Below are 22,567 nucleotides of genomic sequence, written 5' to 3'. Positions count from 1 at the left end.
CACACATCTAGCTAAGAGTTGTCATTAACTCTGTTGTCTTCTTTGTTCTGTACGGTTCCAAGCACTTTGACAGAGTTCAAATAACTACTAAGTAATAATGGATGTTTTTAGCTTTAATTCCAGGTTTAGCTACCATGGATGAAACTGCCAACAGATCAGACGAATGCAAGCGCTTTTTCTTTCCCATTGGTTTCAGAAGGCTTAGTGTCTGTGCTAGCCAGACTGGCTTTTAGCATTTAGTCCCATAACTTCTATGTCCTGCTGAAAAATGTTATTTTCTGATGGTGGGAAAAGCCACAATTATTAAATGCCTGAAATAAACAGCTAACATCATTCACACTTGAGATTTAATGCAGTAGAATATATCCAGTGGAACGGTGGAAAGTGCTCTTCAAGCACCAAAGTACAAAAAGAATCTAATTTCAAATAAAAGCAAAACTAATCCCCACGTATAAAAAACATAAGTTATTCATGTTAAAAAATACCAGCATTCTCAGAATCAATTGATCTGTGGCTGCAAGCATACCTCCACTTTATGCCACCTACACCTGTACACTTACTTCTGCTCTGGGACCCGTGCAAGGCCACAAGAGTCATCTACCAGAAAGGCAGAATAGCAGCAAAAGATTTTATGTCATCAGGAGACCTTTGCTACCACCTGGAGTAGAAGATGCCTTTAGAGGTTGCAAGCAGTTGGAGCCAAGGTACATATGATCAGTGCCAGGCCTGGCCCCGCTGTACTCCTGTTACCTGTGTGTGTACTTGCTGAATAGCCAGGAGGAAATGTGATCTGCAGAGCAGTACAGCTCTTAGTCACAATCCCACTGTGGCATGTCTGCCTGAGCTTCAGGTACACTGTTGTTTCAAGAGGACACAAATGTATTTAACATTGTCAGGTCACATTCTCATGTTGTTCTAAGGGGTCATTCAGGCTAAAACTTCCTTTAAATTAAAAACTGAAACTCTAAGGTAACAGGGTGACACCTGAACACCTTAGAAGGGATCTCTATGTTTTCTGTCCCTTTATCTGCGTAAGAAGGCAACGTTTCTCCTCCATCCTTGATCAAGAAGGAAGTCTGTTAGAAGCACAGCTGTGTGTGCTGTCCACCAGCAGTGCTGGCAACATTGCTGTGGTGGGCAGGGAGGATTTTTGGGGATTTGGGCTCACCTGGCTTCTATATTTTCCAGTTTCCAGTCCCAGGAATACCTCTAAGATTTGCCCCCAGAGGTAAGTTCCCAGAGCATGTTTTGTATTGTACATGAATAAAGCTAAAAACAATTTTCCATTTCCATTTATTATTAGGAGACACATGCTTTGCAATGTTTTACAGGGTTTTTTTTTCCCTATTGTTAAAGGTGCTGTTACTTTTTCTTCTAAAAGGTTCAGCCACACCATCTTAGAATTGTTGACAGAGGAAAAAGGCTGCATTTGCTGTGTTAACAAGAGCATGTTTGCAGTATCTGTGGCCCTTCTCATCAAGTTCTAGTTCAGAAACCAGGCAAGGAAGCTGAACCTGAGAAAATACAGGGGGCAAAGGTTATAAAGACAAATTACAAACCAGAAGCAAAGATGAGCTAAATCCACTGCAGTGGACACAATCTCTGTTGGTGCTCTGTATTAATCTGTAATTACAGACACATTTTGACTTAAATTTAATAATCCTTTTTATTTTTACAAAATCTAGATGCTTATTGGTTTGTTTCAGAATCTTGTTTGATTTTTAAAAGGAGACTAAAAATTGCCTCAACCTTATTCCAAATGCGTGGCTCAGAAATATTGTAAATGTTGAATGGCCATTCCACCAAATATTCACAAGGTAAAGAGTATGTTTTATGAAAGAGAAATCATCTTGAGAAACCTATTTGAAAAGAGTATTTCTGGGGACAAGGAGTAACACTGCAGAAGAAAATTTATTGGTGAACATATACAACCAATTAAACTTTCTTGCTCTTATCAAAAATCTATTAGCTTTTAGCACCACCTACTACTGTTCAGAAAACCCACCCACCAACTGCTCTGACATACACTGCCTGGTTTTCATCCAAGTGTTTGGGTCCTGCACCACAGCTGACAGAAACAAGTCTGAGGGCTGGTATGAATTCAGTCAGGGTTCAGATTGGTGTCTTTGTCAGTGGTTTCCAACTGCTGAGGTGTATCTCTCTTGAATTCACTGGAGGAACGTGGAGCCCATGGAATATGTCGCCCTTGATCTGTGTTCATTCCATTGACACTCTGGGACAACTCAGTTGTACTTTTGCCTTGGCCTTCTACTGCAATGCACATTTACTTGTTTCAGTCAGAAATTTTTGCCCACCTTTAATGCCAGTGTAATGCTGTTTAAGCTTACTGTGCTTTGGAAGTGCAGCAGGTGCAAGAAGAAGAAGGCAGTAGCCAGGAAACAGGTGTGAGAAGAGGCAGTGAGTGCAACAGCCTTGGGGCATACAGAGGAGGAGATGAAGTGTATCCAGTGAAATACCTGTTTCCTCACTTGACTGATAAAAAAAAAAAGAAGTTTAGAATGGTAGGCCAGTGTTAGGTAGGCATTTGGAAGGTTTACAAGTTCTTGAGCCTTTGCTGGGAAGCAGAAAAAGGACAAAATTCAACTAGATTTGTTTTCCAGATTTTGGAATCTATTCATCTGACATGAACAGGTATTTCTGGCCTAAATATCTGCAAACAGTATATACTATCCAGGGCACAGCCAATGCATATTGCATGAATGTGAACCATGACTCTGCTGGTCTTTATACTTGCAAACCTCAGCTTTGCTCATCTTGCATGTTAACTGTTTTGTACTTTTGTTTCAAAACTTTCAACCACAAGCAAAATGAACAGACTTGTAGAATTCTATTACCATCACCCACGTAAGCATGAATTTAGCCTCAAACAATAAACAGACAAACAAGCAAGGAAAAAACCCTCCAAGCATATGTAACTATAGAAGAGGGATTACGCTATTATTAAATGGTGCGGAAACAGCAATTCAGTAGCAGGAAGAAACCCACCTGATTCGTCTGTACTATAAAGTATAATGACAAATGATGAGAAGACACTATCTTTTCTAAGAAACAGAGACACAGCTGTAATGATTACACAGTATTTCATATAGCAATATTCAGCTAAGGCAGAGAAGGATAAAGGAGGCAGCCAGAATTCCTTGTACCAGCTACGTAGTATGTGCATTTGTGGAACGTTTGGAGGTTTGGGATTTTATGTTCCACATATCAAGTATTTTAAACTTTATGCTGATTAGCTGGAATAACCATAATGACTGGAACAACTATAATTACTAAAACATTTATATTATGTGACATGTATTTTGTATATGCATACACAGTATGTATATGACACAGCAGTTGTGCAAGTTGTTGATAGGGTTTTAAGTTCCCTTGATTCTAATTGGTGTGAGTTTAGATCAGCAGTAAGGCAACAGCTCCAAGAAACTTCTAAAAACCTCAGATTATTTGGGGTTCTAAATAGGAAAGATTTCTTATAAACAGTGCAAAGGGGCTTGGGAGAAAAAGGAGGATGGATACTTTTATCCTCTGGTCAAATATGAGAAATAGGAAGAAAATGAAGCCCAGGAGTCTCTTCCATCTTTGACAAATGACATTCATTTCTACTTGTGAATTTTTCTCCAGGGTAAGAAATGGGCCCCTAATATGAAAAACAACATCTGAAACTCTATTCAAAATCTCCCATCTCTCACCTATTGCAGTTCAGAGGCAAGAGGCCAAACTAAGAAGAAAGCAGACGAGGACAAAAAGCAGAGATGGGCAATGGGCATCAGCTCCATACTTTCTAAAACTTTCCACTCGAGAGATGTATACATACACCTGATTTTATCCTTCCCTCCTCCCCACCCAGCTTCCTATACTTATGGCTAACCTGCTGCTGAGCCTAGAGGGGGGTGCAGAGAATTTATATTTCTCTGTACAGGTATGTATTTTATTACAGCACTATACAAAGCACTGAGCACCATCTTTAAGAGCTCTAAAAGTGCACCTTGAATGTGGATACCAAATGCATTCTCAGGGGAGCTCAGTCCCTTCCTGGCCCGGGGACTTGTGCAAAGTCCCATAATGGTTTTCTATGTGTCAATCTTCTAGTAACATATGAGAAGCTAACAGAGGAGGATCTAGTAGACAGCACTTTTAAGAGCCAGATGAAACCAAGCTCTCTAACCTCAGCACATCCAAACTATCAATACTTTTGAGCAGATTGCTGAAATTTGGCAGGCTACCATTACACTTCAAGGTTTCCCTTCCCGATTTTTTTTTTGTTGTTGTTTTTGCCTATTAAGAGGAGGGACAAAAGTTCCTCTTTAGTAGATTAGCAGGTACTTTTACAAACTCATTTCTTATTCATATGTTTAATTACTTGTGTGTGTCTAGAATGATGATTACCTTTTTTGCAAGAATGACTCTTTTTAGGACTCATCTGTATTCTTTTCAGGTATCTTGCCTCTACTGAGTCATAATTACTGGCTTGAATTCTTACACTACCCAGGGGACTGTTAACTACCTTTAATTGCTGACAGTGGCTCACCTTCTTGAAGGCAAGGCTTAAACAGGCTCTAACTACCAAATCGGTGCCAACAATCCAGGATAGGTATTCACAGGCTAGTGCTGTCATTAGGTAACTCCCTCTCTATGCCACAGTGAACCAGAGCACACAGGTCCAGAAACACTGGCTTGGAGCACTGCCTAGATGCCATGGTGCTTCTAAATAAAAAACCTGTGATCTTGTGTACGTGAGGTTTACTTAAGCAACTTTTTTTTTTTTCTTTTTTTTTTACAGCAACTCACAGAAACAGAAAATGAGAGGAAGAAAATAACGGGAGAACTTACAGGGATCTTCAGAAAACTAGGAAGTGCCCTCTGACACTTGCCCGAAACAGCAGGTCGGTATCAGTTCAAAGAGTTTGCTCTATGGTACCGTCTCCACGCCTCAGAAATTATTTGGGTGCACGTCTCCCAGTGGAGGGTGGGAAGGAGGATACTGGAAGTATTGCTACACGGCTGCCTGTTCTTCCCTGAAAACCCCAACTCTGGGCGTTCACACACCAAGCTGATGGCTGCAGCAAGAATACACTAAACAGGGGCTGAGACGCTGCCGCCGCTCCCTCCGCTCCCTGCAGCCAGCACAGCGTCTGGGCCTCGCCGAGCACCGACTGCACCAGCGAGTCTGGGCGCTCAGAAGTGATGACTCAGTCTCCCCTAAATTAGGGGATTGCCAGTGACGTCTGCTAAAAAAACAAGAGGCAGAAAGCGCACGTTGTTTTGCTTCAGCAGAGCTGGGGTAGGTCTTTCCAGCCCCGCCCTCCCCACTCTCCGATTCTGGCAGAGCCGGGTGCCTGCAGACTCCGGGACATGGCAGCGACTCCAAGACACAAAAGCAACGCTGACCGACAGCGGGCTTCCTCCGCACGACCCCCGGGTCACTCTGTCGGGGACAACCCGGGCGCCCCTTCTCCTCCTCCTCCTCGCCGGCAGCAAGCCCTCTCCGCCGACAACCATGCGGGGCGGGGTCATTCCGCCGCCGGCCTCCTCTACAACGCAACCCCCGGCGGCGTCCCCCGGTGACCCTTCCCTCGCCCCTGTGCGGGACAAGGGAGCCGCTGCAGGCTCGCTCCGCCACCCGCCCTCCTTCCCTTTTCCTCCCGCTTTCTAGTCAGCCCTGCCTCGCGCATGTCGCGCATGCGCAGCCGCCTGGGGACTGCTGGGAAACATAGTCGCGCTGCGTCCCCAACGGCTCCATTTTCTCCCCGTCGCCAGAGGAACTGCGCGTGCGTAGGCCCGCCTCCTCCCCTCAGGCGTTACCGCCCCCTCCACCGCGGCGCGCGGTATCCCGGGCAGCGGTGTCACAGCGGGGATTGGCTGAGGGAGCCGCGGGGCGGGACGTGAAGGGCGCGGTGATTGGCCGGAGTGGCTGTCAGGCGCCGCGGGGTGATGGATGCGGGTGCCCGCTGAGGAGGGAGGGACGGAACGCTCCCCGTTTCCCCTCGGCGTCCGGCGCCGCGCCGGCCACAGCCCTGCCCGCAGCGCGGGGTGGCGTTGCATGGTTCTCAGTGTTCCCTTCTCCTAGGAAAGGCCTCGGAGCCGCTCCATCCCGGAGCGAGCTGGCAGGAGGCGAGACTCCTCCAAAGTCCCGGTACCCTACCGCAAAAGCATTCACTTGCCCCCGCGATCCCCCCAGCCTCCCCGCGGGCCGCTCGCCTCGCAGCCTCCGCACAACTTCACCGGAGCCTCCGCCTTCCCCGGGGCTTCCTTCACCCCACGCCCACGCCGGCCCTGCGCCGCCCGCCCCCTGGCTCGGCCCGCATCCCCGCCGCCTTCCCTCCCTCCCCAAACGTGAGTAAGGGAGGCGGGACGATGGATATGCGGAGGTTCCGGGCGGGGGAAGGGATTGAGTGTGTGCGGTGAGTGTGTGAATGTGTGTGTGTGTGTGTGTGTGTGTGTGTGTGTACACAGGGCTGGGAGAGAGCGCATGCGCCCTGGCTGGCGGGGCCGAATGTTTCCCAAGTGTTTGAAACTGGTATTTGGGTTTTCCACGTTGGATCTAGCGCGGCGTATGGGAGCGAGGAGGCTGCGTTGATATCGCCGGGGAGCGGCGGCGGCGGCGGCGGTGAGGAGGAGAGCGGGGAAGGGGGGAGCGAAGGAGAAGCGGAGCAGAGCGACGCTGGCGCAGGCAGAGGGGCTGCCGCTGCCTCTGACAGACACTTTGCAGAGCACATTTTGTTTCCAGATTGTTTCGGAGGAGCTGGTTTAAGCCCCCCTCCTTTCTCCTCCCCCTCCTTCCCCCCTCCCCTCCCCACACACACACACACAAATCCCTCTGATTGTTCTTACCACCTCCTTCGTGAATTACCCACAACGACAGCCATTCAATCAGCTGCTGCTGGCTGTAGGGGACTAGCGGAGGGTGTGTGTGTGTCTCTCTCTCCCTCTTTTTCACACAAGAGGAGTCAGATGTAGCTTCCCTCGGTTTTTTGGGGGGGAGCTACCGAGAGAGGTGGGCAGGGAGTGAGACCTTCATCGGGGTTACTGTCTTTGAAGGGAGCAGCACTTGCTCTCACACACAGAGAGGTGTGGGGAAGGATTTTTTTTTCTTTGCCGGATGAAAATGTTGAGTCCTGCAAACGGAGACCAGCTTCACCTAGTGAACTATGTGGAGGATTATCTGGACTCCATCGAGTCTATGCCCTTCGATCTGCAGAGAAATGTCTCCTTGATGAGGGAAATTGACGCCAAATATCAAGGTAAGTGCTTTCTATATATGTGTGTGTCCGTGTGTGTGGTTTGGGGCTCGGGGGGAAGGGTGTCTTTCCCTTTCTTTTCTTTAGAGCTGAGCCTCGGCTCCGTTTGCCCCTCTGCACCCCACAGGGATGGTAGTTTTATTTTTGGGAGGTAAAAGGAGGAAGAAAGCCGGGAAGAAAGATCCGAGGAGAGAGAGGGACTGATCTGCAGCGTTAGCTCTTGTCATGGGGCGGAACAAAAGGTCTCCGGCTTTTCTTATTAAGCAAGGACTCTGCTTTTCTGTGTAAATTGGTGGCCAAGAAGGCGGGGGCAGGGAAGTGGGGTGTGCGGTGCACAAAGAGGGGCCGTCCCTGGCCATGGGGCTGAGGTGGAAGGGTTTGGGGGTACGGAAGAAAGTGCTGGGTGGATAGAGGGGGAGAGATTACAGCACAACATTTAGGAATGTACAGTATTCATTATGGCTGTAGTAGGGGAGAGAGGCAGCTAGTGAAGGAGGGAGGGAAGGAGGGAGGGAGAAGAGGAGAGGGGGGTTAGGCGAGAGTGGGGGGCAGGGTGTGCTTTCTTCGCTCCTTCCTCGGTGGGTTTCGTTTCACCCGGTGAAATAGCCCCGTTCCGTGGGGCGGGGGGGCCGAGGGGGGCAGGACCGGCGTGTGCGGTGTGAGTGGGGGGAGACGACACACACGGTCGCGTTTACGGCTGGGCTGAGGCGCCCCCTCCCCTCCCCGCGCTCGGGGCACGCCGTCCCCGTCCCCACGGGCGGAGGGAAGGAAGGGGAGGCCGGCTTGCGGGACTCGGGGCAGCTTTGTCACTTGGTCGCTGGCGTCCGCTCGGGAAAGGAGGCGGGAGGGGGGAGGGGGGAGCGGGCGCTTTATTCTGTGCCGCAGGTAGCGGTGACAGACGGGGTGCCGGGAGAGGGGACCCCCTCTCCCAGCCTGCACCCCCGTGCATGTGGCTTTAGGGGCGGTGGGCAGCGAGCCCTGCTTGCCTTTGCCTCAGCCGCTTCTTGGGTAGCTCGTCATGAGAGCCAGTCAGCTCCCGGGGGAAGGGTCTGGGGGAAACTTCCTCAGGAGCCCGTGGGGGCTGTCGGGGGTAGGAGGGGAAGAAAAGGACAGGGCGGACATCACACCCCACAAAATCACATCCAGCGGGCACCTCCGCGCTGTGCTGGGAAGGGGCGTCCTTGCTCTTTTTATAGACACGCCTCGTTAGCATATCGCGGTTGGCCACGCCCGTCGGGGGTGCTGATAGGGCGGGGGCGTCCCCACGGGCCAGCCGCGCCCCGCCTCCCCGCGCGATTGGCTCCGAGGCCGGGCGGACCCGCCTCGCGCCCCCGCCCCCTCGTGACGTTTCGAGAAGCAACTTTTCCGTGGGGTTGATTTGAATATCTCGGCCGGCCCCGGCCGGCGCGCTCTGATTGGCCGGGTTCGCAGCAAGGGGCGGGGAAACCTTGGCCGTCCGGAGAGTGACTGACGTGTCCCGGAGGGGGGGGGGGGGGGCGCCGCTGCTCCAGCCGCACCTCGCTCGTGAATGGCCGGAGGGGGCGGGGGCGGGCGCGAGCGCACTCCCGCCCTCCGTGATTGGCCGCTACTCCATGTCAATCATCTGTTACCCTGGGAGGGCCAGTTGGGCCCCACTCGGGACGGCGGGGGCGGGACGGCCCCGCTCCCCCCCGCGCTCCCGGGAGCGCCGCGGGTTCCGCGGGGACGCCCCGGTTTCCTGCCCGAGAACAATGGCGGCTCCGTCACCTCCGGGGCGGCTCCGGGCGCCGCAGAGGGGCGGGGAGGGGGCCGGGCCCTCACCCGTGCCCCGCTCGTGTCGTTGCGCGATGTCTTCGCCCCCGTGAGGCTGCGGAGCTGCGCTGGGAGTAAAGCCGTGGCCGGCACGGTTTCTCTCCGGCTGAGTGGCGTTTGTGATGCCAGGAGTGTGCGTTCGCTAGTCGCTCAGAGCGCAGCTTTCTGCTCCCGCTGTTGCAGCACGGCGCGGGAGCGCGTTTTCCTGGAATTCCCGTGAACTGAGGCTGCCGAGGCGGGCAGCTCCAGCCAGCCCCGAGCCGCAGCATCGCCCCTCCGATGGTTCTCTGAGCACCGAGTGAGCAGCGCGCTCCCGGCGCCGGTGCTGAGCATCCTCGGCTTTGCGGCAGCTCCCGCTCCGTGTCTCACATACCAAACACGGCCGCGCTCGGCGGCGCTCTGCAGGATCCAAGCCTGCAGCCAGAGCTCCTCCCGCACAACAGCGCCCGGCCGGGAGCTGCTGCTGCTCCCATTCCGGGCGGGAATGGCAGAGGGCAGTGCTAGAACCGAAGTTTTCCCAGCGCTGAACTTCAGTCGGTAATTGTTTTGTGCTGTTGAGACCGACTGTTCTTCGTGGAAGATGCTCACCCACCAGATTCAGATGGGTTAAACTGATTACATCAGTCAAGTTCCAAAACTTAAGGCATAAAATTTCTGCATTTCAGCCACTGAAAATCATTAACTGCTTTTTCAGCCTTCCTGAATGTGGAATCTGCTGTATGTTTGAAGGATCTTTTGGTGGCATCTTGGGCTTTGGATTTCTTTTTAGTATTTTTTATTGTCGTTTTGTTTCGGGTTTTTTTTTTTGTAGATTTAAAAAAAAAAAAAAAAACAAAACAAACCACCAGTTGCTTAAAATGATTAATAACATATCAGAATACTGATTTGGTCAGATAGATTATATTGCAGAACCAGCTGACAGGTCGTGCTTAACCAATGTGTGAAGCACAAGCTGTAGCTCTAAAATCTGAAGTAAAGCTTGCATATTTTCATGTCTTCACTGGAAATCATGTATATTTAAAAACTCTGTCCGGGAAAAACAAAACCTAAACCACAGGGTATCTCTTGGTTTGCATATGTGTAATTTGCCTATTAATAAATAAGTAAATAAATAAATAAATAAATGTAAGTTTAAAAAAGTTTTGGTAATGCCACTGGCATGTATGAGAGATCCTGGTTTCTGTTAGGTGAATTGAGGTCAGATTTTTTATATCAGTATATTTTGCTTCTCTAAGACAGGCTGTTCTAACCTGTGAGAAAGGGAAAATTCAGAGAAGAAAGGAGATGCAGGAAAAACATTCTGTGTGTTTTTGAGGACTTAATATGGAGTGCTGAGTGTCCCGTATGTTGTAGTTGATTTGTGTATCATAATGAAACTCAAAAACATCTTCTTAAAAATAGGTTTTCAGAGCCATTCTTGAAACTTTAGATACTTTGTACATTGTTGTTTTTTATAAACTGTTAGAATAATTCTTGAGGTGTGATGTAACATTTTCAAGCAGAAGCTCTAGCTGCTCCCATTGTTGCCTATAATCTTTAATGTTCTTTCAACTTTACCTCCTGCTCTGCAGTAAATATTTAATGAAAATTCTTGTGTTTTAAAAACTAGCAACGTGTATTTTACAGAAACTATAGGTAGGGAATAATCTAAACATCCTGGATATTGTAATCCTAATTCTGCAATTCAGGGGTTTACATGGCCTCATATTTTCAGCAGAAATAGCTCAACAATTTTGGATGAAATAGCTTTGGGTCCAGATCATCTATTTGGTCTTTCTGCATCTCCTGTCAAATAACCCAGCAACGTGCTTCTACACTGGTTTGTGCTTTCTTTCTGTCCCACTCCCTTTCTCCCACTCTGTCATGCACTGAAAATATTAATGTTGTTATGCAGAAAATGTCCGGTAATTTCCCCTCTAATTTTGCCGTTAACCTTGGAACTTTTGATGGTATGTGTATTGGTTTAGTTAGTTCTTTTTAATTACTGAAAAGTTTAAAGGGAAATATTATCATCATACATAAAAATATATTTAGCCACTTTTTTCTTCTAAATCAGCATTTGCATTCCATTCCTGTGGGACCAACTAGAACAAAAGTAGTCCAGTGGAGTCATGGGCTGCTTGTCAGATGTGAGCTTCAGGGCATCTGTCTTTGATCAGTGCTGCATGTTACAAGAAGTTGTTGCTGTATGGAAGGAAAAATGGGAGGTTTTGTTTTGCCATTCTCCCTGTCAAAAATAGTTATGGTTTTTGTTTTTTCTTTGCAGAGATTCTGAAGGACCTGGATGATTACTATGAAAAATTTAAACGGGAGACAGATGCTGTGCAGAAGAGAAGAATGTTGCACTGTATACAGAGAGCCTTGATTCGAAGTCAGGAACTGGGGGACGAGAAGATCCAAATCGTCAGTCAGATGGTGGAGCTCGTTGAGAACAGAACAAGGCAAGTGGACAGCCACGTGGAACTGTTTGAGACTTGTCAAGAGACTAATGACACCACAGGAAACAGTGGGAAAGCCAGCCAGGATAAGTCAAAGAACGAGACAATCGCACAGGCTGAAAAGCCCAACAACAAGAGATCAAGGAGGCAAAGGAATAATGAGAATCGGGAAAATGCCTCAAATAATCATGACCATGATGACATCACCTCAGGAACACCAAAGGAGAAGAAAGCAAAAACATCCAAGAAGAAGAAACGATCCAAGGCTAAAGCAGAGCGGGAAGCTTCTCCCCCTGACCTTCCTATTGACCCTAATGAGCCAACGTACTGCTTGTGCAACCAAGTCTCCTATGGAGAGATGATAGGATGTGATAATGATGAGTGCCCCATTGAATGGTTTCACTTTTCTTGTGTGGGACTCAACCATAAACCAAAGGGCAAGTGGTACTGTCCCAAATGTAGAGGAGAAAACGAGAAAACTATGGACAAAGCATTGGAGAAATCTAAAAAAGAAAGGGCATACAACAGGTAGTTTGTAGACTTTCCATAGTGAAGGAAAAAACCCACCAAACCAGTGTATTTATTGTCGGTGTCACCTTTGTTGAGGTGAAAGGATTGTAAAATGTATATTTTTAGAGGAGGTTTAAAACTGAACCATTCCTGTTACAGGGATGGCAATAAGAAATTTTGGTTTTCATTTGGTAAGCTGTAACAACAATGTGGTCTGTGGACCAATGTATTCCAAAAATAAAATTATAAGAATATTTGGGTGTTTCTTAAAAGATAAATTAATAATTTTCTTTATTTCTTTCCTTTTTTTTTTTTTTTTTTTTTTTTTTAGTGCTGGTAGCACTCTACCCATTAAATTTTTGACAAATGTCTCTGAAATGTAATTTTGTTTTCTTTAATGAAAAATGTTATTTACCTTTTGAGCAAAATTGTTAAATAGTTTAACCACCTGGTTGTATCTGAATAAAGCTGCAATACATTGCAAGTGTAACTTTTTTTGGTGATAAGCAAGAGTAAACAAAAGGAGGGTAAAATTTGGTTCCTGCTACAAAGTGTCAGTATAACAGTTCAATAGCAAATGTTTAAATAGGGTTAGAGGATTATTTTTTAAAACAAAAAGTTAATGGTTAAATTTTAAACAACAAATATTTTATATGCTGGCCAGGTACCATAAAGGCCATTTTAAAATGATCGAATATGTTTTATATTTAACCGGGAAATGGTTTAGTAATGAGACGTAACATAAATGAAGCTTTATACTGTCACAGATAGTGGTGTAGCAATCCTTAATTTGTTTAAGTTGTATAAATGTACATTTTAAGTGGAGTTGCACTTACTGTATTATACTTGGAAATGCAGCTAAATGCCATTGTGTAACCAATGTGCATTTCCTGCTGTATGTATGAAAATTGTACAGATGTGATATTATGAAATAAATGAAATGACTTTGACAGTTTGCTTCTTTAGCAATCTTGTTTAATGATTATTCATATAGCTAAAAAAACCAAGAAATTAGTCTTTAACCCCAGTAGCTCCAACAGTCTGCTGCTGGGAAGCCTGAAACTGTTGTAGTGGTAACCAAATTACAGTTCTGATAATGAATCTTCATAGAGCGTATGGCCAGCTAGGTCATAAGGGAGACAAAATAGTATTTAACTTTCCATCCAAATCTTCTCATTTTGTGCTTGCAGTCACTCCCAGACCCAGACATCTGTCTGAAAATCAATAGTACAGAGCTGGTCTTGTTCAGTTGTTTTGATGCTTTTTTCACTGTGGATATAAATTACTCCGTATTTGTTATTGGGATCTTTTGCGTTTTGGCATTTTCAAAGTACTACTGCAGCTGTTCCAGGGCAGGCCTTTTTATTCTTCATGGTCACCTCAGACAAAACCGTACTTGCTATGATCCAGGTGCTGTGCCTGGTATCCAGTGCTCTGTCCCTTGGATGGATAGTGAAGATCCAGGTGCTGTGCCTGGTATCCAGTGCTCTGTCCCTTGGATGGATAGTGAAGCTTGGTCAGGCTGTTTCTTTCACTGGCGTGGCTGGAGCATTCTGGCTCCAACATTCTGGCTGAGCAGATTTCATCTTCCTGTCACCCTGCAGGTCTTCATCCAGGTGAGAAGGGTACGGAACCAGCAGTAGGAAGGTCATGGAAGTGAAGGTTGTGAAATCCAGTGGATCAGGCAAAAGACTCACATAAAAATGGGAGCCTGGGATTGGATTGGGTTGTTAGAACACAGCCTTCTCTGTGTATAATGGTGGTGGTTTGTTTCCACTGAAATGACACTTTTCCCCCCATGTATTCCAGAAGATCCTTCTGTAGGAAGTAAGGTTTTGGATCTAGCTGAACACAAGACAGGCAGCTGAAGGGGTTCAGTGTTTTTCTAAAGATGTACTGATAAGCCCCAAAATGTACTGCATCACCTTGCATGGATATTCCCTGCCAGACAGACATGCTCACAGTGACAAGTAATCCTGTTTTACTTCTAAATAGGTGCACTAAATGTGTGTGTCTGCATCTGTGTTTCCACTCCCTACAGACTTTCACATTATATTGTGTCACCTGTGCCCAGAGCAAGTGCCTTCTCCGAATCAGTCTCTGCTCCCAAGGTGGTTAGGGTTGGTGTGTAATTTTTCTGCACTCTTGCCCTTCATTCTCCTTTCGTCTTTTCTCTAAAGCCTTCTGGTTTTCCATTTTCCCCACACACTGGTCTTTCCCGCCCCTCTCTCCCTCCACCTGCTGTTGTTGTGGCTGATGCTGATGTTTCTGGTCTTTTGTGCCTCAGCTGTTCTGTCGTTCTCCCACCAGCCTATGCTGAGAACATCAATACTTAGCAGCAGGACTGTACTAGCATAACCCCAGTGAAACTTTATATAGGAACTAGTGCAGAGAAGGTTTCAAACCAAGCTTTTTTCACAAAATGTCTGCATTGATTCTGCAGGATATTTTGAATGCAAAATGCCAGAAGGAAACAAAAAAAATGCAAAAGGGGATGCTAAGAATGTTCAACTATAGATGGATCAGTAGAGCCATATTTATACTGCCTTTAAATATTTCCAGCTACTGAAGGCTGGCTGTGGTCTCCCATTTTTCAGTCTTTTGCTGAAGACAGCTGCTGATCTTTAAAGCATCTTATGTCCCTTTCCACATTTTTTCCCAGGCTTATGTTACCTTCCCACCTCACCCTGTTGCAGGCTGCAGCACTGTTGTGCTCCTTGGCCCTGAGGGCTGAGTGGACTGGCACGGGGCAGCCTGACAGGTCTGGTTTCAGTCGATGGGCACGATTAGTTGGATGCAAGGGACTCTGCAGTGGCACTAAGCTCTTCGTTGATGGAAGTGGAGCCATCTTGTGTTATACTGACACACTGCCAAGTGCTGCGGACTACGCAAACTTTGTCCTGGCTTTGGTACTTTGTCTAAAATGCTGTCTTAGTTATTCGTGGTGAATTTAATGGCCACAAGAAACTTCCATCTTTTGAGCCAATTTTTGTTATTTCTGCATGACAGATCAGCTACTTTGCAAGCTTCCTTATTTTGCCCAGCAGAGTGCTTTGGGGAGATCATCTGCCCAGTTTGAGAAAACATGTGACTCTCTTGGTGACCCTTTCCCACTGAGACTGCCAACAAAAGGTTTGAGTGAGAGGGAGACTCCTCTAGAATATGAGCTAAGGCTTCATCTCCATTTCCCACGGGTTCATAAACAGCTCTCAGGTGTTGTAGCATTAATGCAAAGTATAAAAATCATCGGGTGTTTGCTGAGGAGGAAGTCCCAGCAGCAGGAGTCACAAACTTCTTAAGCTTCTCGTTGAAATACTTCAGGCAGCTGTAATTGCTGCTCTTCTGTGTGGTAGGGGTAGCAGGTGTGTCTGTATTGTGTTGCTGAACCCTTGAGCTGATGATAAAGTCCTTCTAGGTACTGAAAAGCGCCAGTTCAACACGTAAGTCAAGGGAGCTGACAGCAGACCTTGCCCCTGAGTCGTCCCTGTCCTCGGCAGCAAGTTTGTTGTGCAGTGGGGCAGCTGGCAGTGCATGAGTTGGGAAGTAAAAGGCATCAGTCAGGGAGCCCTTTGGGTGCTATGTCAGTTCCTATTGCAAAATATTCCCAGCAAGTTAGGGAGAGAGTGAGAGAACCACTGCAAACCTGAACCAGCAGACAGAGCATCAGTTTCAACAATTATGCCATCTGAAAGCATCCCAATTAAGCAGAACTACTGTCTCCATTGAGCAGTGGCAACCTTGGCCATGCGTATCATTAGGTTTAAATAGGTTTCTTACTAATTAAGCTCAGTTGCTGCTAACCTGTATCTTAATTTTCTGGAGCATGCAGAATAAATACAATTGAATGGAACTGCTCCACTGTTTTAATTTTTCACAGGGTATCTTTAGTTAATCTTTTAAATTGTAATAACGATGAAAGAGAAAACACTGTAAACCGTTTCAAAGAATATAATAAAAAAATCTGTAAGAGAAATGCTTCAAAACAACATCTTTGCAGTGAATTCTGTTGTTTTAGCTTGATTCATCATCATTATCATGGCCTATTTGCTATATGTACATAAAACCCCCCTACACTTGTGCAGGAATTGCTCTAAAGAGCTAATATTTTCTAAGTATGAAAAGTAGTGTGAGCAAAAGTAGTGTGAGTATCAAAAGAGTAATGTGAGTACTGTAATGTCAAAAAATAATCAAGCTAATAATGATCCATGCAGTTTCCTACCTTCCCAGCTATCACTCAAGTCCCAAATATAACAAGCAGGAGGAATGATGCAGTAAGGAAGAGCAGCAGAACAAATGCAGTATGTACAGGAGGTGCTGTAAACGGTATTAAGGGTTTTTTTTTTCCTGAGTTTAGGATTATGTTTCCAAGATTACTTTTCCCAGCAAGCATTTATTTTTGTTGGTAGTTAAAAAAATCAAAGGAATCTCTGTCCTGTCTCACAGCAGAAAAGCTGCATTAGTGGCCAGGACAGTTGGGGGGGGGGGGGGGGGCTGGTGACGTTCCCCAGTTGCAGGCAGGATTCCCAGGTTAGATTGTTCCTTCAGTTCACTTTAAAAACAGCTTGCCAATGGTGGAAGGAGAAGAAAGGTGGGTTATACCAAACTCTTAAAAACAGGTACCTGTATTTAAATTTTCAGCTCTTGCTTGAGAATTGTAGGTTAACTTTGTGGCTGAAGATCCTGCCTTGGATCTGGGCGAGATAGAGCCCAGCCCTCACAGTGCTGTGCTTTGCTCTGGTAGCTGGACAGGAGCTGGTAACACTCGCCCAGTTCTGGCTGCTGCTGAGCAGCACTGGCACAGCCTCAGCGCTGTCTCTCCAACCTTCTGCCCCCACAGCAGTAGGCTGGCAGTGGGCAAGGTCTTGGGAGGGGACACAACTAGGCCAGCTGAATTAAACTAACTAAAGAGATATTCCATACCATATGATGTCTACTCAGATACAAAAACTAAGAAAAGGAGGAGAAAGTGGGGAGCATTTGTTATTTACAACATTTGCCTTCCAGAGCAACTGCTACATGTCCTGAAGCCCTGCTTCCTGGGAAGTGGCCGGACATCACTTGCTGATGGGAAGCTGAAAATAAAATCTTTGGTTTTTTTTCCTTTGCTTGTGCATGCTAACCTTTACTTTTACTTTGCTGACCTGCCTTATCTCAACCTACGAGTTGTTTTCTGTCTTACTTTTCTCTCCCCTGTCCGGCTGAGAAGGGTAGGTGATAGAGCAGCTTGGTGGGCACTCGACATCCAGCCCAAGTCAACCCACCACAGTCCTTTTTGGTGCCTGAGGTGGGGTGAGACGACAACACCTGTTTCTGTATAGTGCATGCTACAGTAGTGTTAGTTATCCAGTAGCAAGCTCCTGTGCAGAACGCAGTTTGTCAGCTGCACTGCTTATCTCTTTATTTTGCTGAGTTTGGGAACATGTTAATACAAACAATGGCTCTGTGCTTTTCCCTGGCATTGATGGCCTTGCTGTGCTGGTGGAGCTATCTTGTGGAGACAATGAGGGAATACATCTGTCTCTTCCTACCCGGAATTGATGTGGATTCTTTTATTATGCAGGCTCCCGCAGGCCTTGTTCATCCTTACATGATCTGTTTAATTAGTACTGTAAGCATATCATGGGGTTTGTGGAATCTGATGTCATGGTGCTGTATGAGAAAACAAATTTTGAGTGAGGTGGTATCAAAATGTTCCCTGAAGAAGTCAGTTCTTGGGTGGCAGGGTGTGTGGAAGGATTTGGGCAGGTTCCTAGGGCAGTTATCACCTCCCATCGCCTGGGAGTTTACACCTGAGCAGGTAATCAACCCCGACAAACTGACCTGTCAGCTGATAGAGGGGTGCCTTGCCCAACTCAATGAAAACCAGCAGCTTCTAGCCCTGTGCTGGGGCCTGGCTTGTGCCTATCGAGCCATTGTTCAGTACTCTCAGAGGACTGTGACTGAGGCAGGGGCCCAAAATGTGTTTGAGGACAGGATGGTTGAGATAGGAACCCAGACCACAGCAACTACTGTAACTGTCCCCGTAATGGAAAAAAAAAAAAGTGGACAAGGAGAGCTACAAGTCCTTATTGTCAATTAGAAAGGAAGGAAGAAAAACAAGAAGAAGAAAAAAAAAGAAGAGGAAGAAGAAGAGGAAAAAAACAAGAGGAAGAAAAACAAGAAGAGGAAGAAGAAGAGGAAAAAGAACAAGAAGAAAAGGGAGAAGAAAAAGAACAAGAAGAGAAAGAAGAAAAAGAAAAAAAGGAAGAAGAAGAAGATTCATCAGAAGAGGAAGGATCTGATCAAGAAACCAATCCTTCAAGAAATAAATCAAAGAAAGGAGTGAAAGAATTGAAACAGGAAACAGAAATTACCCAGTCTCTGACATCATCAAAACTTCAAGACTTGCAGAAAGATTACAGCCACCAGCCAGGTGAGCGAATTTCTGCCTGGCTGCTTTGATGCTGGGATTGTGGGGCTGATAATCACCTACTGGAAGCTAGGGAAGCCCAACAGCTGGGATCCCTTGCTAGAGATCCGGGAATTGAAAGAGGAATTGGAAAACAAACAGCAATTTTCTAGTCTCTGGAGATGACTCCTCTCAAGTGTGAAGGCAAGACATCCATTTAAGGAAGATCTTATGAACTCCCCAGGAAAGTGGACCACTGCAGATGAAGGTATCCAATATCTGAGAGAATTAGCAGTGCTGGAAGTCATCTATAGTGATCTAAAAAATGATAACATCTCCAAAGATCCAGAGGATGTCCCTTGTACAATGGCCATGTGGAGGAAGGTAATTCAAAGTGCCCCTGCATCATATTCTAATAGTTTGGCAGCAATATATTACCCAGAAATGGAGACACCAACTGTAGAGAGAGCATCTTTTTGGCTTCAAAACTTAGAAGAAACTCTTTGTACCTCCTCATCCCTACAGGCCAGCACCTCAGCCATCAAGGGTAGTCCAAGAAATCAGTCTTCTCCTGCCCTGATCAGAGGGAAGGAGAGCCCCAGACATCTGACACGTGGTCCACTGTAGTTCTTTCTGTGTGATCAGGGGGAAGACATGAGGAAGTGGGATGGTGAACCCACCTTTAAGCTGGAAGCCCGTGCCCATGAACTGAGAAAGAAGAGACCTGAGAAAAGAGAGAGCTGGGAGAGAAGAGAGAAGAAGGAGCCATCCAACAAAACTGCCAGTGTAGTTTCTGCAGACACAAGACAGCAATCAGCAACCTCCCAGATATAGAAGAACTGACATTACCTCTCTCGATCCTGGGAAGGGGACTTCCAGTCTGGCACTGTAAGGGTCAAACAGTGAATGCTCTAACCAGGAAAAAGAAGAGAGGGTCCCTCCCTTCTCTCTTCTGTATTGGGTTTGACAGCCTGGCACATCAGACCCACAGAAGTACATAAGGCTTTGGTAGACACTGGTGCATAGTGTAGGCTGGTGCCATTGGGGTAGAGGGGCTCAGAACCCATCTGGATCTCTGGACTGACAAGGAGATGCCAAGAATCATCTGTTTCAGAGGCTGAAGGGAGCTTAACAGGGGACAAGTGGTTAAAGTGCCCCATTGTGACTGGGCCAGAGGCTCTTTATATCCTTGGAATTGAAGTACCCTCTCCTGTCTCAGGAGAGGGTACTTCAAGGACCTAAAGGTGTACCAATGGATTTTCGGTGTAGCTACTGTGAATACAGAGAAGATCAAGCAGTTATCCACCCCACCTGGGCTCTTAGAACATCCTTCCTTGTAGGGTTGCTGCAAGGTGAAGAACAGCTGGTGCCAATGGTACCAAGACAATGTATCAAAAGCAGTATCGCACCAGCCGAGCTTCCCTGGCTCCCATCCACAAGCTGATTCATCAACTGCACAGCCAAGGAGTCATCAGCAAGACTCACTCACCTTGTAACAGTCCCTTATGGCCAGTGCAAAAGTCTGATGGAGAATGGAGGTTAGCATAGGCTATTGTGGCCTAAATGAAGTCACAGCATCCCTGAGTGCTGCTGAATCAGACATGGTAGAACTCCAGTGTGGAGTGTCAAATAAACCTGGAATTGACTGCCCCAGGGAGTGGAAACACAGCCCTAGATCTTTCGTGGGTGTATCAGATCCCTTATCACCCACAAGCCTCTGGAAAGACTGGGAAGTATAACGGACTGCTGAAGACTATGTTGAGGGTTGTTGGGCAATGGTGCATGAAAGAATTGGGATGCAAATTTAGCAGAAGCCACTTGGCTGGTTAACACTAGGGGATCTGCTGACCGCCCTGGTCCTGCCCAAGCTGTGAGAGGAGATAAGGTCCCTGTACTACAATAGGGAAGTAGCTGGGGAAGTGTCAGTGTGGATTTGTCCTTCCATGGGAAAAGGCAAACCCATTTGTGGGATTGTCTTTGCCCAAGGACCTGGGTGTACTTGGTGGGTAATGCGGAAGGATGGGGAGACCTGGTGTGTGCCTCAAGGAGCTTTGACCTTGGGGGAAAAATAATCTGTGGTGTGAGTTTTACGTTGCAGGAAGTAAAGTAGCAGGAGTGACATGGACCGGTGAAGAGTGAATTTTGCGGGGAGCAAGATGACTGCGGTGTCAACCCAAGCCAGGCTGGTATTGGTACCCAACGATCAAGTGTCCTGCTTCTCCTGTCTTGAGCACACATCCTGATGGAACGGAATCCAAGTCATGGACTGTTTCTGAACATCTGGAGGGGTGGAGGAAGCCTGTGGAAAGGGAAAACTATATCTATCTGTGAAAGAACTGGGAATAATAGTTTATGAAAATGTATGGATCTGTATGTTTGGTATAAAGATGGTTTAAGGGTGTAGTTTAAAGTGTAAGTGCTGGTAGAAAGGGATTTCAGTGATGAGAAGTAAATATAGTAGAATAGTCAGAAGATTAACTTTTGTGGGACCTGCATATGACACAAATGGTATGGAATAAGGGGTGGAGTTGTATTTGGTCTGGCTGAGATGGAGTTTGTTTTCCCCATTGCATTGGGAGCTAGACAGGAGCTGATAATGCTCCCCAGTTCTGGCTGCTGCTGAGCAGCACTGGCACAGCCTCAGCGCTGTCTCTCCAACCTTCTGCCCCCACAGCAGTAGGCTGGCAGTGGGCAAGGTCTTGGGAGGGGACACAACTAGGCCAGCTGAATTAAACTAACTAAAGAGATATTCCATACCATATGATGTCTACTCAGATACAAAAACTAAGAAAAGGAGGAGAAAGTGGGGAGCATTTGTTATTTACAACTTTTGCCTTCCAGAGCAACTGCTACATGTCCTGAAGCCCTGCTTCCCGGGAAGTGGCCGGACATCACTTGCTGATGGGGAGTAGAGAATAAAATCTTTGGGGTTTTTGCTTTTGCTTGTGTGCACGCAGTCTTTTATTTGGTTTTAGTAAACTGCCTTATTTCAATCTATGAGTTATTTTCCATCTTATTTTCTCTCCCCTGTTCAGCTGAGAAGTGGGGTGTGATAGAGTAGCTTGTGGGCACTTGGCATCCAGCCAGGGTCAGCCCCTTACACACCCTTCAGGAGATCTGCTGGCTCTGCTGTCCTCTCCAATACCTCGGTAGCTCAGGGTAACCAATTTTAAAGACCTTGCATACTATACATGTAGTCATAGTAGGTGACTATTACAGATACTGCTGTAACAAAGGGTATAAAATTAATCCCACCCAGATGGATGGACACTTTGCAGAAGTCAAAATTCTTTTCAGTTGTTGGGGTGAAAATCTAACCTCCATCTAAATTTTAGGAAACTAGTGATGTAGGGAGAAAAATATGTGTCTGAAATGGCAGAATTCCTTGCAGTACAGTAATTGGAGTTTATATGTAACTGTGCTGAAAGCACCATGTGCCTGTGCACTGAGTCTGTCACCCTCAAAAAATGTTTCAAGGCAATTCCTCCATGTAGCCCTATGGACAATAACATTAATTTTTAAGGTGCTTTATGCTGTTGGTTTTATTTTCCACAGTTTACTTTAACAAGTCAGTCTCCTTCTGTGGCCATCAGCTGAGACTGAGGGCTGGAACACATGGGATCTGCAGAATGCAGGCAGTAGGTAACTTCATGATGGTGGTACATCAGTTGTCCAGCACTGACGCTGGCTGAACTGGACCTGAACTTCTGCTTGTGCCTCTTGCTCTGGGGAAAGGATCCTGATGCAAAGAATATGGAGCTGTCTCTTGCATTTGGCTTGCTGACAAGTGGGGCACTAAAAGGTTAACTTATCCCGGGCTCATAGCTCAGCATTATGGAAAAAAAACCCCAAACCAAAAAACCTCCCAAACCCTATAATAAACTTGGATCCAGTAAGTGAATAATGCCAAGCTTGGGTAAGACAAGGTCACCTTTATGCTCTCACTTTGTGGAAGAATTAATGCAATTTAAATACCCTTGGTGGTATACATCCTGAATTCCCTCATCATACAATACACTTTGCTAGTTCGATTTTTTTTTCTAAAATAAATCAAACTTGGAAAGAAAAAATGGTATTTAGTGATAAGGATTAGAAATACAAGTGAATTGTGCGTAAATTATTCACCTGCATACAGAAAGGAATGTTTTGCAATGTTAATTAAAAGATATATATCAGGGAGA

General features: G+C 46.4%; 1 protein-coding gene and 1 long non-coding RNA gene across 2 annotated transcripts; one reads left to right on the top strand and one right to left on the bottom strand.

Moving 5' to 3' along the window:
* Positions 1–1,289: 1,289 nt before the first annotated feature.
* On the bottom strand, positions 1,290–6,253 carry LOC136285505 (uncharacterized). The gene is made up of 3 exons (XR_010719477.1): positions 4,852–6,253; positions 2,006–2,493; positions 1,290–1,514 (listed from the first exon to the last, which is right to left on the bottom strand). It is a non-coding gene; the product is annotated as an uncharacterized lncRNA (long non-coding RNA).
* An 89-nt stretch (positions 6,254–6,342) lies between these two features.
* Positions 6,343–12,948, top strand: ING1 (inhibitor of growth family member 1). Its single transcript, XM_066176760.1, has 2 exons — positions 6,343–7,262; positions 11,317–12,948. Exons 1-2 carry the CDS (start codon positions 7,121–7,123, stop codon positions 12,018–12,020), a joined length of 846 nt encoding a protein of 281 aa, XP_066032857.1. The 5' UTR covers positions 6,343–7,120; the 3' UTR covers positions 12,021–12,948.
* The last annotated feature ends 9,619 nt before the right edge of the window (positions 12,949–22,567 follow it).

Source organism: Chamaea fasciata, unplaced genomic scaffold, assembly GCF_029207755.1.
Source record: "Chamaea fasciata isolate MVZ Bird 193981 ecotype frontalis unplaced genomic scaffold, bChaFas1.0.hap1 SCAF_2, whole genome shotgun sequence".
Lineage (NCBI taxonomy): Eukaryota > Metazoa > Chordata > Aves > Passeriformes > Sylviidae > Chamaea > Chamaea fasciata.
The sequence above is the reverse complement of the archived record's forward strand: the minus strand, read 5'-3'. Positions and strand labels throughout refer to the sequence as shown.